General features: G+C 41.6%; 1 protein-coding gene across 2 annotated transcripts in view; it reads left to right on the top strand.

Moving 5' to 3' along the window:
• MAP3K7CL (MAP3K7 C-terminal like) overlaps window positions 1-12,321 on the top strand; it is a 48,377-nt gene extending 36,056 nt beyond the window's left edge. For both annotated transcript variants that reach the window (XM_010800922.4, XM_010800924.3), the window contains one exon: window positions 11,202-12,321. In XM_010800922.4, coding sequence (XP_010799224.1) covers window positions 11,202-11,382 — 181 coding nt within the window. In that variant the 3' untranslated portion in view covers window positions 11,383-12,321. The remainder of the gene's footprint in view (window positions 1-11,201) is intronic.
• The last annotated feature ends 5,287 nt before the right edge of the window (window positions 12,322-17,608 follow it).

Raw genomic sequence — 17,608 nt, 5'->3', positions numbered from 1 at the left:
CACTGTCCATATTAACCCAGGTGTTTAAGAGAGAGTTTTTACATGTTGGAGCCATGTGGGCACAGGTTAAACTGAACTTCACTCTCGTCTCCAGAGGGGGTCTCCCTGGATCTAGTTTGAGAGACTTCACAGAGGGGAGGGAAGAGTTGACTATATATTTTTTAAATCTTGTCTGTTGGGTGGATAAAGAGAATCAAACATTTTCTAAGATTACAAACTCACAATAGGGTGAATTTAATTTAAAGAATAGTTTCTGGTTTATTGACCAGTGATATACCATCAGCTGCTTCTTACTTTCATTGGGAAGTTTTCTCTTCTCAGTTGAAAAAAAAAAGACAATTTTACTGAAAGCTTTAAAAATTTACCAATAATTCTGACAGCTTTGCAAAACTCTACTATCATTTTTGCCTATTTTTTTCTAACCCTTTTGTATGTGAATAAATATATTTATATAAGTACAAGTATAGTAACATAAAATATATATATACTTTTTTCAATAAATATTATGAGCATTTTTATAGAACACATATAAATTTTGTGTATGTAATGGAAACTCATAGAAATGAGTTTTTTTTTTGTTGTTGGGCTATAAACTTGAGTTGGTTATTTTGTTATTGTTTTCTTTTTGTTTCCTCTGTTTTTTTTTTTCCTTGCCATTTCCTTTTTTTCCTTGACATCCTGTGGGTTAATTGAACATATTTTAGGATTCCATTTTTATCTATTTTAGTATTTAAAAAAATTTTTTATTGTGGTATAGTTGATTTACAATAGCAAAGTAAGTCAGTTATACATATACATATATATATTCATATATATATATATACACACACATACATATATTCACTGTTTTTTAGATTCTTTCCCATATAGGTCACTACAGACTTATTGAGAAGTCTGTATAGTAGTATACTGTACTATACAGTATTGGAGAAGGAAATGGTAACCCACTCCAGTGTTCTTGCCTGGAGAATCCCAGGGATGGGGAAGCCTGGTGGGCTGCTGTCTATGGGGTCACGCAGAGTCAGACACAACTGAAGCGACTTAGCAGCAGCAGTGCTATACAGTAGATCCTTATTAGCTATCTCTTTTTACATATAGTAATGTGTGTATGTCAACCCAAATCTCCCATAGATATTTTATGACATTGAAATTTATCACTGAATTGTTTGCATGTCTTAAATGTGTTTTTGGGAATTCCTTGTCAGTCCAGTGGTTAGGACTCTGCACTTCCACTTCAGGGGGCCTGGGTTCAATCCCTGTCAAGAAATTAAGATTCTGCAAGTCATTCGACACAGCAAAAAAAAAAAAAAAAAAAAAGGTAGAGTTAAACTCTAATTAGTTCTAAAATTTAAACTTATAACAGTAAAGTTTGTAGTAAACTTAGTATTATTAAATACTAATGCTATGCTATGCTAAGTCACTTCATTCGTGTCCGACTCTGTGTGACCCCATAGACGGCAGCCCACCAGGCTCCCCCGTCCCTGGGATTCTCCAGGCAAGAACACTGGAGTGGGATGCCATTTCTTTCTCCAATGCATGAAAGTGAAAAGTGAAAGTGAAGTTGCTCAGTCATGTCCAACCCTCAGCGACCCCATAGACTGCAGCCTTCCAGGCTCCTCCATCCATGGGATTTTCCAGGCAAGAGCACTGGAGTGGGGTGCCATTGCCTTCTCCGATTAAATACTAATAATACTATTATTAAATACGTATTTTTAAAATATGTTAAAAAATAATAAACTTAAATTTATAATAGTAAAGTTTGCTTTGTGTTTTATCTCATTCAGAGGAGAAATCACTTGTTGCTCTATGTAAGAAAAATTGTGTTAGGTGCTGTAGTGTTTAAAAGTTTGGCTTAGAGGGGCTTCCCTGGTGGTGCAGTGGTTAAGACTCTGAGTTTCCACTCAATGCGGGGAGGGTATGGTGAGGGTTAGATCCCTGGTCGGGGAACTAATATCCCACATGTTGTGGGGTGTGGCTAGGGTGGTGGTGGTGGGAAGATTGACTTAGAATATCAGGAAAAGAGGTAAACTCTTAGAAAATTTGGGTTGAAAAATGTTATGTAACAAAAGAAACAATTCAGGGGTTTTTGGTAGACTCAGAGCTGTGCGACCATCATCACAATTTTAGAATATTTTCATCACCCCCAAAAACAAATCTGATGCACTGAGTAGTCAGTCCCCATTCCTCTTCCTCCTGCCAGCCACTGGCAACCACTCATCTACTTTCTGACTCTGTGTGTTTGCCTATTCTGGATATTTCAGAGAAATGGAATCATGCATTTCTCATTCAGAGACGTGGTATGTGGTCTTTTGTGACGGGCTTCTCTCACTTAGTGTAATATTTTCGAAGTTCATCTGTGTTGAGGCATGTGTCAGTGCAGGCAGACCTTGGAGGTATTGCAGGTTTGGTTCTAGACCATGGGCAGTAAAGTGAACATCGCACCAGAGAGTCACACAAATTCTTTGGTTTCCCAGTGAATATGAAAGAACCCGCCTGCAATGCGGGAGACCTGGGTTAGATCCCTGGGTTGGGAAGATCCCCTGGAAGAGGGAAAGGCTACCTACTCCAGTGATCTTGCCTGGAGAATTCCATGGACTGTAGAGTACATGGGGTCTCAAAGAGTCGGACTCGGCTGAGCAACTTTCACTTTCACCTCACTTTCATGTTTATACTATTAATCTATTAAGTATACTATGTAATCTATTAAATGTGTAGCAGCATTATGTCTAAAAAAGTACATGCGTGCATGCTAAGTTGCTTCAGTCGTGTCTGACTCTTCGTGACCCTATGGACTGTAGCCTGCCAGTCTGTCTGTGGGATTCTCCAGGCAAGAATACTGGAGTGGGTTGCCTTTCCCTTCTCCAGGGGATCTTCCTGACCCAGACACTGAACTTGCATCTCTTGCAGCTTATGCACCACAGGTGAATTCTTTACTGCTGAGCCCCCAGGGAAACCCAAAAAAGTACATATCTTAATATAAAAACACTTTATTGCTAATAAATGCTAACCTTCATAAAATAGTGGTCTTTTTACATAATAACATCAAAGATCATGGATCACAGGTTACCATTACAAATACAGTAATAATGAAAAAGCTTGAAATATTTTGAGAATTTCCAAAATGTAATAGAGAGACACAAAATGAGCAAATGTTAGAAAAAAAAAGAAAAGCAAAATACAGTATCTGTGAAGCACAATAAAGCAAAGTGCAATAAAATGAGATACAACTGTGTTTTATTTCTTTTTATTGTCAAATAATGTTCCACTGTATGGTTATACCACGTTCATTTATCCATTTGTCAGTTGATGGACCTTTGGATTCTTTGAAGTTTTTGGCTATTATGAATAATGCTGCTACAAACATTCATGTAAAAGTGTTTGTGGGTATGTATCTTTTCCTTTCACTTTTACTAGGAGGAGAATTGCTGGGTCCTGTGATAGTCCCACGTGTAACCTTCTGAAGTGAAAGTCACTTAGTCGTGTCCGACTCTTTGTGGCCCCATGGACTATACAGTCTGTGGAATTCTCCAGGCCAGAATACTGGAGTGTGTAGCCTTTCCCTTCCCCAGGGGATCTTCCCAACTCAGAGGTTGAATCCAGGTCTCCGGCATTGCAGGAGGATTCTTTACCAGCTGAGCCACAAGGGAAGCCCCATAACCTTCTGAGGGGCTGCCAGACTGTTTCTGAAATGGCTACACCATTTTATATTCCCATTAGAAACGTATGAACGATCCAATTTCTCCACATCTTTGCCAACGCTTATTATGTCTTTTTGGTTATAGTCATGCTACTGCTGCTGCTAAGTCGCTTCAGTCGTGTCCGACTCTGTGCGACCCCATAGACGGCAGCCCACCAGGCTCCCCTGTCCCGGGGATTCTCAAGGCAAGAACACTGGAGTGGGTTGCCATTTCTTTCTCCAATGCATGAGAGTGAAAAGTGAAAGTGAAGTTGCTCAGCCGTGTCCGACTCCTAGCGACCCCATGGACTGCCGCCTACCAGGCTCCTCCATCCATGGGATTTTCCAGGCAAGAGTACTGGAGTGGGGTGCCATTGCCTTCTCCGTATAGTCATACTAGTGGCTATAAAATGATGTTTCTTTGTGGTTTTGATTTACACTTCCCTGATAGCTAAAAATGTTGAACATCTTTTCATGTGCTTTGTGACATTTCTATGACATCTTGGAGAAATGTCTATTTGGATCCTTTGCCCACTTTTAAATTGAGTTGTCTTTTTATTATTGAGTTAAAAAAAAGGATATATAATTTTAATGGCAAAACTTTAGAAAAGGGTTTTCATAGGGGGAATACCACAATTAACATCTGATCAGCAGTTCTTGTCTTTTTTTTTTTTGGTGCTCTGCATGGCATGTGGGATCTTAGTTCCCCAACCAGAGATCAAACCCACACCCCTTGCATTGGAAGTGCAGTGTCTTAACTGCTGGATCACCAAGGAAGTCCCTTCACATCTTTTTAAAGTGTTTAAAATGATGCTTGAGGGAGCAATATCTCACTTGAGGAGAATATATTGGGATGGAGGAAAATGGAGTGTAAGCAATTTGTAAAGTCAGTTTAGAAACAGCCCTAATTTGATTTGTTTTTAGTTATGGTATTTAATTTGTTTTGAAATTTCCAGCAGCAAGAGGTTTTTCTATCTCACCAGAAACATTCATTTCTTTGTGATATTCCTGTGTTACATTTTGGAACTCAGAGGTTTTTAACCTGTGTTCTGGGGAAACTCTCAAAGACGGGACAAAGAGGGTGAGGGGCAGGGAAGGGCCAGATGGTGGAAGTTCAGTTTTATGTGTTTCACTTGCTTGACTTCAGGGAAGTTTTCTTCCCACAGTACCACAGTTAGCAAACGTTGAAAACCAAACCTCGCTTTTTTTCATTCCCAGCATATTTTCCTGAAATATTTACACAGCCCTCAGAAAGTAGGTTTTCAGGGTTATAAAGAAACAGTGAATGAGGATATTTCTCCACAAGTGTTTGCAGGGTATGTAGTAATGAGGGAACGAAATCTGACCCTCTTTCCTAAGATGTCTAATACAGATAAGATGGTTTTTGGTAAGTTGTAGGATTTGTGTTCATTTTCCAACAGGGGAGATACACTTCTGAGACTAACTAAGCAATCGAGAATGGAGGACAGGGCTTGGTTTGCAATAGGATTTCAACAAATATGTGTTGCGTGAATGAGTAGAAGGGCCAAACAAGTGTCTTGACTCTTCACTTTGCTCCAAGAGGCAGAGATGTGGTCAAGGGGATTCTTTCATTTTAGGACTGAGCTTTATGTGAAATCCCAGTATCCCAGATTTCATCAGACTACGAGGTTACACTTTCCACTGGTGCCCCAGTCATAAAGATTTGGGCCTTTAAAGAATCCTCCTACAAACGCAGGAGATGCAGGAGATGTGGGATCAATCCCTGGGTCAGGAAGACACCCTTGGAGAAGGAAATGGCAACCCACTCCAGTACTCTTGCCTGGGAAATCCCATGGACAGAGGCACCTGGCAGGCTACAGTCCATGGGATTGAAGAGAATCCAACTGGACTTAGATACTCAACAGCAAAGTGCACATATCTTTCGAGAATCACTAACAGTGCAGTCTAAATCTTTATTTAAACTAAAAGTCTCCCCATAATAGAGATCGTATTGTATTACTTTATTATCTAAAATTAATACTTTAGCTCCTAGGGGCTAACCTGCCAGGATTTTCTTTTCCAAATAAAAATGTTTAGTCAGCTTTGAAAGTTCGAAGAGCCATAGTAGTGGTCTTCACAGAAGCAGAGAAATATTTGTCCTAATGATGAATCTATTTCCAACCTCCTATAAGATAAAGAATATCCTTCATTTTGGAATTACTTTACAGAAAGTCTTCAAGTTTTTTCTACCAACTCACTAGGATTTCCCCTTTTCCTATTTGTTTTAGCAAATAAAACCTTTGCCAAGCATGCAGCTTAGGATGGAGACAATAGATGATCTCTGGTGCAGCCAAGGTTATGACCTTTTCACTGTTGAGGTACCTCATGTGGAAAACTGTGTTACAGGTTCTTGACATCAGAAATAAGATTCCTGTGATGATGGTCTTCTGCACCTTTATCAAACTCTTTTGAAGGGAATGATAGAAATGATAAATAAGAAATCAAAGCAAGACCCTATCTAGTCAATTATACATATTGACTTGTTCTTCATATCATCTATTTATGATTATCTTTGTAGCTTGATGTACCAGGATTTAATTATGAATTGCTAATGGATGAACATCACTTTGTCTATATAAATGGGAGACCTGGGTTCGATCCCTGGGTTGGGAAGATCCCCTGGCAGAAGGCATGGCAACCCACTTCAGTATTCTTACCGGCAGAATCCCCATGGACAGAGGAACCTGGCGGGCTACAGTCTATGGGGTCACAAAGAGTCAGACATGACTGAGCGACTAAGCACAGCACAGCACAATGGATGAGCATCAACTTGTCTATATAACTAGGTCTTGGACAGGAGGTAACAGATGTTTTGACAGTATTCATTAAATAGATGTATAACTGCTTATCAAATACATGAAACTAATTTAGAAATCTATCAATCGAGTCTTCTTGATTCCAGTAAGGAATAAATTATTATTGACTTTCTCCGACTCAAGAAGATTGGATTAGACAATCACGACCATTCCTTTTAGTTGCAAAATCTGTGATTTTGTGATTTATTTTCCCTACCAGTTAAAACTGGTAATGAATGTCCTCAGGAGTTTTAAACAAGATCAGATATGGAACCTGGACAGTAGCCACTGTTTGTGTGACACGGTTAATTTGAAGAGATGAAAAGAACAGGAATAGATCTGATGGGTGAGGGATTTGAAGGCATGTCTCTTTTTACTTACATAAGTTTTACCGATCAATTTCTTTAAGAAATTTCTTCAGGACTTCCCTGGTGGCTCAGATGGTAAAGCGTCTACCTACAATGCAGGAGACCCGGGTTCAATCCCTGGGTTGGGAAGATCTCCTGGAGAAGGAAATGGCAACCCACTCCAGTATTCTTGCCTGGAAAATCCCATGGACGGGGGAGCCTGGTAAGCTACAGTCCATGGGGTTGCAAAGAGTCGGACACGACTGAGCGACTTCACTTCACTTTCTTTAAGATAGTTACATTAGAAACTGTGTGTGCATGCTCAGTTGCTTCAGTTGTATCTGACTCTGTGACGCTATGGACTGTAGCCCTCCAGGCTCCTCTGTTCATGAGATTCTCCAGGCAAAAATACTGGAGTGGGTTGCCATGCCCTCCTTCAGGATATCTTCCCAACCCAGGGATCAAACCCACATCTCCTGCGTTGCAGGTGGATTCTTTACTGCTGAGCCAACGGGAAGCCCATAAGAAACTTAACTAACATTTAATTATTAACGTTTATTGCTTAAGTTAAGTTTAGAGGCAAGAACCTCAAACATTTAATCAGAAGAATAGGTTCAATTCACATCTGTTTCTTAATAGGTGTGTGACTTTTCCCAATTAGATTAAGTACTTTGAGTTTCTATTTATCTTTAAAACATGTGTTGACCCTGAGGTACCTTATTCTCCGATTATATTTAATCAATAAGTATTTTCTTGCAGACTTTATATTTTTTTTCCCCTCTTTGGCCTCACTGAATCTGATCAGGGATCAAACCCATGCCTCCTGCAGTGGAAATGTGAAGTCCTAATCACTGGATTGCTGGGGAATTCCCTATACTCTTTTTTCAAACCATTTTTAAAAACCATTTTAAACCATTTAAGTATAGTTGATTTACAATTCTAGGTTAGTTTCAGGTGTACAGCAAAATTATTCAGTTATGTATATATACACATATAAATTCTTTTTCAAGTTCTTTTCCATTATAGGTTATTATAAGATTTGAGTATGGTTCCCTGTGCTCTACAGTAGGTCCTTGGTATTTATCTATTTTATATATTGTAGTGTGTTTATGTTAATCCCAAACTTCTAATTTGTCTTTGGGAGCCTTTGTGTTCTAAACACCATGGAAGATTCAAAGATCAATTAGAGCCCAAAGGAACTTTGTGTGTATGCGTATCAGTGTTCAGGTTATCTTCCCTTTGTCCCTGTTGGGGTGTTTCTTTCCAATGCCTGGTTTTGCTCAGTGGTCACCAAATTGGGTACACAAGGTAGTCCATTGAATGCAGGAAGAAAATACTAGAACTTCTATTCTTATTTGCTTTTTTGCCCTTTTTCTAAGGCAACTTTATTTTGACAGTTTCAAATTTATAGAAAAGTTGCAAAAATGATATAAAGAACCCCCATATTTCCTTTATTGCATTCACTAGTTATTAAAGGAGAAGGCAATGGCACCCCACTCCAGTACTCTTGCCTGGAAAATCCCATGGACAGAGGAGCCTGGTGGGTTGCAGTCCCTGGGGTCGCTAGGAGTCAGACATGACTGAGCAACTTCACTTTCCCTTTTCACTTTCATGCATTGGAGAAGGAAATGGCAACCCACTCCAGTGTTCTTGCCTGAAGAATCCCAGGGATGGGGAGCCTGGTGAACTGCCATCTATGGGGTCGCACAGAGTCGGACACGACTGACGTGACTTAGCAGCAGTTATTAAAAATTTCCCCAGTTGTGCTTTATTCTCCCTCTCCCAAAAGCTGCACACTGCTGGGGTTCTTTCTCTCTTAGAGAGGTAGGATATGTATCTATCTATATCACATGTATATATACAGATAAATAGTGAAAAGTGAAAGTGAAGTCGATCAGTCGTGTCCGACTCTTTGCGACCCCATGGACTGTAGCCCACCAGGCTCCTCCATCCATGGAATTTTCTAGGCAAGAGTATTGGAGTGGGTTGCCATTTCCTTCTCCAGGGGATCTTCCTGACCTGGGGATCAAACCTGGGCCTCCCGCAGTGCGAGCAGACGCTTTACCGTCTGAACCACCAAGGAATCCCATATATATACAGATATATATGTGTATGTCAATCAGTATCTGTTTCTCTATTATGCTCCTTTGTCCTAAATACTTCAGTGATGTTTTCTAAGGACAAGGACATCCTGTCACTTGACCTCAGTACCATAATTAAAATTAAGAAATTTAGCATTGACACAGTACTGTTATCTAATTCATAGCCTGTATTTAAATTGCATCCCCTAGTGGCTCAACTGTAAAGAACCCATCTGCAAATGCAGGAGACATGGGTTTGATTCTTGAGTCTGGAAGACCCCCTGGAGAAGGAAATGGCTACCCATTTTGGTATTTTTGCCTGGGAAATCCCATGGACAGAGAAGACTGGTGGGCTACAGTCCTTGGGTCACAAAAAGTTGTACATGACTTAGCGACTAAACAACAGCAACAACAAATTGCATCGCTTTCCCTATAATGTCCTTCAGAGCTTTTTTTTCCCAGTCCAGAATTGCATATTGATTTCTCTTTAGTTTTTTAACATGTGAAAGAGTTGTTTTTAACATTTTGAAGGGTACAGGCTAGCTATTTTTTTTAGCATTTCCCTCAATTTGAGGTTGTCTGGTATTTGCATTTTTTGGAAGGAATACCCAGGTGGTGCTAGTGGTAAAGAATCTGCTTGCTAATGCAGGAGATGAGATGTGGGTTCAGTCCCTGGGTGGGGAAGATCCCCTGGAGGAGCATGATAACCCACTCCAGTATTCTTGCTTGGAGAATCCCATGGACAGAGGAGCATGCACGGCCACAGTCCACAGAGTCACAAAGAGTCAGCCACGGCTGAAGCGACTCAGCACAGCATGCACACACCACAGAAAAGATGTAGGGTCTTTTGTGATGTATGCAACATCTACTGATCTCATTACTAGAAATGTCAAGTTTGATCACTTGGTTCAAGTGATGTTCCAGGTCTCTGCACTTTTTCCTACAGAGGAGGAAGAAATGTGACATACCCTTATATGGAGGTAAAGGAGAATTCAGTTAAATCTAGTTTAGGATTAACCGACACATATAAGGGGAGTGGACCTGTTTTGGGTTGTCATGTTTATTAATGGATTCCTAGGTGGCGCTAGTGGTAAAGAATCCGCCTGCCAATGCTGGAGATGCAAGAGATTCGGGCTCAGTCTCTGGATTGGGAAGATCCCCTGCAATAGAAAATGGCAACCCACTCCAGGATTCTTACCTAGGAAATCCCATGGAGGGAGGAGCCTGGTAGGCTACAGTCCATGGGATCGTGTGCCCCCCACCCCAATTTATTAAATCTAAACATGGACTGCTGCTGCTGCTGCTGCTAAGTCACTTCAGTCGTGTCTGACTCTGTGCGATCCCATAGATGGAAGCCTACCAGGCTCCCCCATCCTTAGGATTCTCCAGGCAAGATCACTGGAGTGGGTTGCCTTTTCCTTCTCCAATGCATCAAAGTGAAAAGTGAAAGTGAAGTCGCTCAGCCATGTCCAACTCTTAGCAACCCCATGGACTTCAGCCTACCAGGCTCCACTGCCCATGGGATTTTCCAGGCAACAGTACTGGAGTGGGGTGCCATTGCCTTCTCCTCCTTATTATGTGTATTTATATCAATGAATTACTTACAAATATTTATTGAAAACTGATTTTGTTTAAGGCGTTATCACCACAGGCTCCCTCCAATAACCTTAGCCTACTTCCTGAGTTCTCAAGTCAGACTCCCACCAAATGTGGATACAACGTTTTGTAGTTAAAGTGACAAGATATACATAAGGACTAGAGAAAGACATGGAAAATAAAACCTGCAGGAAGCAACTGAAATTTCTTAGTTCGAAAAAACTTAGTCAAGGTTTGTTAAACTCAGAAAACGAAGTAATATCTGAACTTGGAGGACAAAACTTGTTAATAGATAAGGGACAAACTATAGTCCCCCTACCCTTAAGACAGTAGCATCTTAAGTTGTAAACAAATTTTTCTGCTTTTTTCTCCAAAATAGTGGTAACATTTACAGTTAGTTGAACTCTTTAAAGGATCACCTTTCTGACTGTTGATGGACTTATTGAGCTTTTCGAAAGTGTATTTTAAGTATTTGGGATATACCTAATAGAGGTGCTGGGATAAAATAAAGGCAGCAAACATTTGTGAACCTAGAAAAATGACCCTAAGTCACTGGAGAAGCAGAGATGGGTCCGATTTAGCAGAGCGGAATGACATATTCGGCTTCCAGTATGCTGTTGCTGTGTAATTTAATTTGTTTCATTACGTTTTGTGCTTCTGCCTCACCTGCCCCGTGCATCTTCAGAAAGGAGCTCATTGCCAAGCTGGATCAGGCAGAAAAGGAGAAGCTGGATGCCGCTCAGCTGGCTCGGGAATTCGAGGCACTGACGGAGGAGAATCGGACACTGAAGCTGGCCCAGTCCCAGTGTGTAGAACAACTGGAGAAACTGAGAATACAGTATCAGAAGAGACAGGGCTCGTCCTAACTCGACATGATTCAGTGTGAGCATAAGAGGTTGGTGACTGCTGTGCACTGGCCAAAAGATTTTTTATTTTAAAGGGATAGCGAGTAAAATCTGTTGCTTCTCCTTATTACACACACGGCCAAGGTCTACACTAATGAATTGCATGCTTGCCAGTCTAGTTGGACAGAAGGGCTATTTTCTTTTAAATAAGATAATGAAAACAAATCTTTACCAGATGTTTTTAGAGATCATAATTCGTTTCAAAACATTTTTTTTCCTTATTTAGCAAGGTATGATCATACTGTATATATCTGGGTAGAAAATGATAAAGAACATTGACTGTTTCTACTAAGAATCACGAGCAGAATTCAGCCATGAAACAGACTAGTAAGATGCTCACTGTAGTTTCACATCGGAGTATTTTTAAATTTCATGTCTTTAATATTTCAACTGTGCTCCAGTGTAAACTGTCAGAAACTTCACTGCATATATTTATGTTCACCATTAGGTTTAATCCCTCAATGATTGATTGCACTAAGAATATATTGTTGCATATCATAAAAGCTTTCTCATGAAAATATTAGCAGCAAGCATGTTTGTGTGAGTGCACATTCACAGTGCTAACTTGCTGTTGTAAGGAAAAACTGATAAAGGTGCATTTTCTTCATGCCACGTTACCTCCTGGTAAACATTTCTGCCTTTGCTTGTGTGTGTTCTGGGGGAAACAGACATTACTTTGGTGAGTTCCCATGTAAACATCAGTAAAATTCTAACTACCCCTCTGTTTTGGGTTTAAGGAGATGTTTTGGGTCAATGATGACTAATAAGAATACATGAGTAAATTCAGGATTAATATGATCTTCCCTTGTTCTATCACAATGTTTCCCCAAATTGATCTCTTTCTTTTATGTCCATTTCTATTCTTGTAACTTCTTTTTCATTAAACATGGATCAAAATTCTCCAGTCTGTATTTTGTTCCTTTTTTTAACCTTAATGTATGCTAAAAGTTGGCATAAGCTAACCCTAGTCAGAATTTGCTCTTAGTTGTATTTGCAAGTGCCAAAAAAGCAGTGAAGTCTCTTTTCTTGATAAGATTGTGGTTTCTTATATAAATAATTTAGAGCTCTATCCTGGAATGATGCATTAATGTCTTAAAGTATTTGCTCAGAAAACATAAAACAGAATAACTGATTAAAGCACTATGATGGCCTGGGGTAGACCAGTTGTTATTAACTGGGGTTGATGCCCTCAAGGGACATTTGGCAAATTCTGGTTATTGTCATGACTAGAATGGGGAGTGCTACTTGCATTTAGAGAGGAGAGGCCAGGGATGCTGCTGGACATCCCACCATGCACAGGACATCACAACAATGAAGAATTGTTTGGCCCAGGCTTCCTTTATGGCTCAACTGGTAAAGAATCCACCTGCAATGTGGGAGACCTGGGTTTGATCCCTGGGTTGGGAAGATCCCCTGGAGAAGGGAAAGGCTACCCACTCCAGTATTCTGGCCTGGAGAATTCCATGGACTGTATTCCATGGAGTCACAAAGAGTCAGACATGACTGAGCGACTTTCACTTGCACTTGTGCTTCCCTCGTAGCTCAGTTGGTAAAGAATCTGCCTGCAATGCAGGAAACTCCGGTTCGATTCCTGGGTTGGGAAGATCTCCTGGAGAAGGGATAGGCTACCCACTCCAGTATTCTTGGGCTTCCTTGTGGCTCAGCTGGTAAAGAAGCCACCTGCAATGTGGGAGTCCTGGGTTCAATCCCTGGGTTGGGAAGATCCCCTGGAGAAGGGAAAGGCTACCCACTCCAGTATTCTGGCCTGGAGAATTCCATGGACTGTATAGTCCATGGGGTTGCAAAGAGTCAGACACGACTGAGCGACTTTCACTTTCAATGTGCCAATGGTGCTGAGGCCCATGTACCTTAGACTAATCACTGGACGGTTGGGCAAATGCCAAGGGGAAACATGATGCAGGGCCATGGGTTTCTTGTCCTGTGCTGTGTTTTCATAAGGTCCTTAGCATCCTCAGCCCCAGCCTTCTCATTTGTAAGATGAAGCTTTTTGACGGATCTCAAATTTGAAATGTTATGCGAGCCTATTCACCCTTAGGCTGCTTTGTAGAGTGCAGAGTACTCAGCTTGGGGCTCTGTGATGACCTAGGTGGGTGGGATGGGGACAGAGTGGGAGGGAGGTCCAAGAAGGAGGGGATGTATGTATACATATGGCTGATCTGCTTCGTTGTACAGCAGAAACCCACGTTGTAAGGGAGCTATACCCCAATTAAAACAACAGCAAAAATAAAATGCCAAAGATAGCAAAAGCAAAACAAAAAAACAAACATTTAACCAAAGGTGAAAGTCCCTATTATCCTGTTAGAATCTTCTTTTTTCAGTAACCTCAAGACATAAATACTAATATAGAGGAGGATTTGTTCACTAAATTTATATGTTTCTAAGGTTAATGGAATGGATCAATGGTAAGTTACTGATCTTTATATACAAGGATTAGTTTTTGTTCACTGCCCACCTGAAGAAGGTTACACGTATTTACAGAATTCAAGCAGTCATGGCACCTTATAGAAAACGGCAGGGGGGGAGCAGGGAAATGAAGTTCCAAAATCTCTCCACTCTACTAGAATGAAAATAATCTTACAGGGTCAAAGTACTTGAACACGCTTGTTATTATGTTAAGGAGATACTAAGTAAATAATTTTCATATCTCTGCATATCTAAATAGTTTTCATATCAGTCTCAGCCTGAAATTTTACTATATTCCCAAAAGGTATCTATTCATGACTCAAAAGCCAGCATCTCTCTAGGTTTGCATGTATGTGTTTTAATATTTTTTAAATTGAAGTATAGTTGATTTTTAACAGGGTCATGTTAGTTTCAGGTATACAACACAGTGAGTCGTTATAGGAGTATGAGTTTTAAGCAGATTTTATTATTTAAAAATATGGAAACAAGATTTCTCTGGTGGTCCAGTGGTTAAGAATCTGCCTGCCAGTGCAGGGAACACAGCTCTGATCCCTGGTCCGAGAAGATTCCACATGCCACAGGGCGACTAGGCCAGTGCATCGTAACTCCCGAGCCTGCGTGAGTCCTAGAGCCTGTGAGCCACCACTACCGAGCCACACGCTCTGGCCCCTGTGCTCGGCAGTAAGAGAAGCCACCTCAGTGAGAAGCCCATGTACCACAACCAGAGAGTGGCCCCTGCTCACCGCAACTAGAGAAAGCCCACATGCAGCAACGAAGACCCAGCACAACCGTAAATGGAAATAGATAAAATTAAGGAAAAAAATATGCAAGCATCATCTATTTTTGTAGCGTTGCCAGGGAAATCTAAAGGCAAAATTTCTCTTTGTCATTTTCGTTTTTTCATTCATTTGACAATTCCCGCCCCCCCAATCTTATTTACATTGCTTATCATCTATATAACACAGAATCATTTAAGAGTTTTCTCTCTTCAAATATATTTGCAATGTTCTTGTGATTAGCAGTAATGAAAAGTTTATAGCGCATTAAAAATGAGCACAGAGGTTCTGTTAGTATTAAAATGAAGGTACTTGAATGCAAGAAAAATGTAACCCACTTTATACTCTGTAATTGCTCTGCTAAAGACTTTGCTGTTTGTGAGCCATCCAGTTTGTGTAGACATGAGAAGAATGTGGTTACGGGTGACTGAAGGTCCAATCTCTAGTCACCGGTGTTGGTATCTCTGTCACTCTGGTGCCTGAGTTGGGATGTGTTATTAACTCGGTACAAACAAGGAACTAAGAGGGATCTGAAATTCAGTTCCACAGAAGTTTACTATTTATTTACCAAGTGCAAGGCAGAGTAGCCACAATAGGAACCCCAAAGTGAATGACTCAATGCCAGCCTTCCACCCCTTGAGGAGCGGCTGTCTTCCCAGAGGGTATATCAAGGGCGTTAGTGAGAAATGAAATTGGGAAGTTCCACTGGGCCCTGTTTGTGGGAGGGTTTCGACAAAACAAACACTTTCAAAAGGGAGTGAATGATCAGGGCTGGATTTGAAGATAATGAATATGGTTGCAGGGCACAGACTGCGTGGAACTAGAGACACAAGGAATTGTTAGGAGGTCAGTAGGAAGGGTGTGTGGTGGCAACAGCAGGGATGCAGCACAGACTAGGAGCATTGGGACAGACATGGTGAGAAGGGGAATCCAGGTGCCTTGGGATGGAAGGCCTGTGTCGCTGAAGGTGAAGAGAAGTGACATTTGATGAGCCCCTTCCATGCCAGACAATCCAGGTTCATCACATTGGCTATATTATTTCTCAGAACAGCCTGAGAGGTAGCCATAATTATCCCCATTCTCCAAAGCCAGAAATAAGGACCCAGAATTTGTACAGTGTTCAGTGTTCACCAGGGCTGGGATTCAAATGAAAACTGACTTCTTCCCTCCCTCTCGCCACTCGTTCCTTCACTCCTTCCCTTCCCTTTTCCTTCCTTCTTTGTTTCTTTTTCTCTCCCTTTCTTTCCTCCTTTCCTTCTCTCTTTCATTGAATCCTTGTACTTTGCCAGGCATTCTGAAAAGTGCCAGAGATACACAGTGAACTACAGAAATGTGGGTCCAGTACTCAAGGAACCCTTAGTCTAGTAAAAGAGGTAACCATTTACTTAAATACCTACTCATGCGTGTGTGTGCCCTAAGTCACTTCTGTTGCATCCGACTCTTTGTAACTCCATGGAATGTAGCACCCACAAGGCTCCTCTATCCATTCCATGGGATTCTCCAGGAAAGAATGCTGGAGTGGGCTGCCAACCCAGGGATTGAATCTGAGTCTCCTGCATTGGCAGGTGGGTTCTTTACCTCTACTGCCACCTAGGAAGCCCCCAAAATACTTACCCTGGGTAGTCTTAAATCTATCCCCAAATTCCCTCATTAGGTAGAACCTAATTGTCCTCCCCTTGAATGTGGACTGCAAGGAGATCCAACCAGTCCATCCTAAAGGATATCAGTCCTGGGTGTTCATTGGAAGGACTGATGATGAAGCTGAAACTCCAGTACTTCGGGCACCTGATGCGAAGAACCGACTCATTTGAAAAGACCCTGATGCTGGGAAAGATTGAAGGCAGGAGGAGAAGGGGACAACAGAGAATGAGATGGTTGGATGGCATCACCGATGCAATGGACATGAGGTTGAGTAAGCCCCGGGAGTTGGTGATGGACAGGGGAGCCTGGCATGCTGCAGTCCATGGGGTCACAAAGAGTCGGACATGACTGAGCGACTGAACTGAGTGTGGGATGGACTTAATGACTTGTTGCTAACAAAGAGAATAAAGCAGAAGTGGCAGTATGTGTCCTCTACTCGAGGTCATGAAGACACACGGCTTCCTTCTCATCTGCTCTGTCTTGATCGGGAGCACTAGGCAAGCTGGCTGCCTGGTTCTGAAGAGACTTGGGAAGCTCGTGGTGAGGCACACGTGATAAAAAGCAGGCCACACGGAAGTAGGTCCTCCAGTTCCCGGCGAGACTGCAAATGGCAGCAGCCTGGCTGACCTCTTGCCTGCAGCCTCATGAGAGACTCTGAGCCAGAATCAGCCGCCAAGCTGCTCCTGTTTCTTGAATCTCAGGATCTTGGAGATGATAATGTTGTTTTAAGCCATGGGGTCTTAGGGTGATATGTTATGCAGCAATGGATAAAAAACTACAGCAAATAAATGAGGTAAGTGCCAACCAGAAAAAAAATATATAGTCTATGAGTTCATATGGGCTTCACAGATGGTGGTAAAGAACCTGCCTGCCAAAGCAGGAGACATGAGACTTGGGTTCGATCCCAGGGTTGGGAAGATCCCCTGGAGGAAGACATGGCAACCCACTCCAGTATTGTTGCCTGGAGAATCCCATGGACAGAGGAAATTGGCAGGCTACAGTCCATGGGGTCACAGAAGAGTTGGCCGTGACTGAAACTCCAGTACTTTGGCCACCTCATGTGAAGAGTTGACTCATTGGAAAAGACTCTGATGCTGGGAGGGATTGGGGGCAGGAGGAGAAGGGGACGACAGAGGATGAGATGGCTGGATGGCATCACTGACTTGATGGACGTGAGTCTGAGTGAACTCCAGGAGTTGGCGATGGACAGGGAGGCCTGGCATGCTGCGATTCATGGGGTCACAAAGAGTCGGACACGACTGAGAGACTGAACTGAACTGAACTGAAGCAACTTAGAAGGCACATACACATGAGTTCATGTAAGAAAAAGAATCTAATCGAGATAG

The sequence above is a fragment of the Bos taurus genome, chromosome 1 (genome assembly GCF_002263795.3).
Source record: "Bos taurus isolate L1 Dominette 01449 registration number 42190680 breed Hereford chromosome 1, ARS-UCD2.0, whole genome shotgun sequence".
NCBI classification, from domain to species: Eukaryota; Metazoa; Chordata; class Mammalia; order Artiodactyla; family Bovidae; genus Bos; species Bos taurus.
Note: the sequence above shows the minus strand (reverse complement) of the source record. Positions and strands in the feature narration are given on the sequence as shown.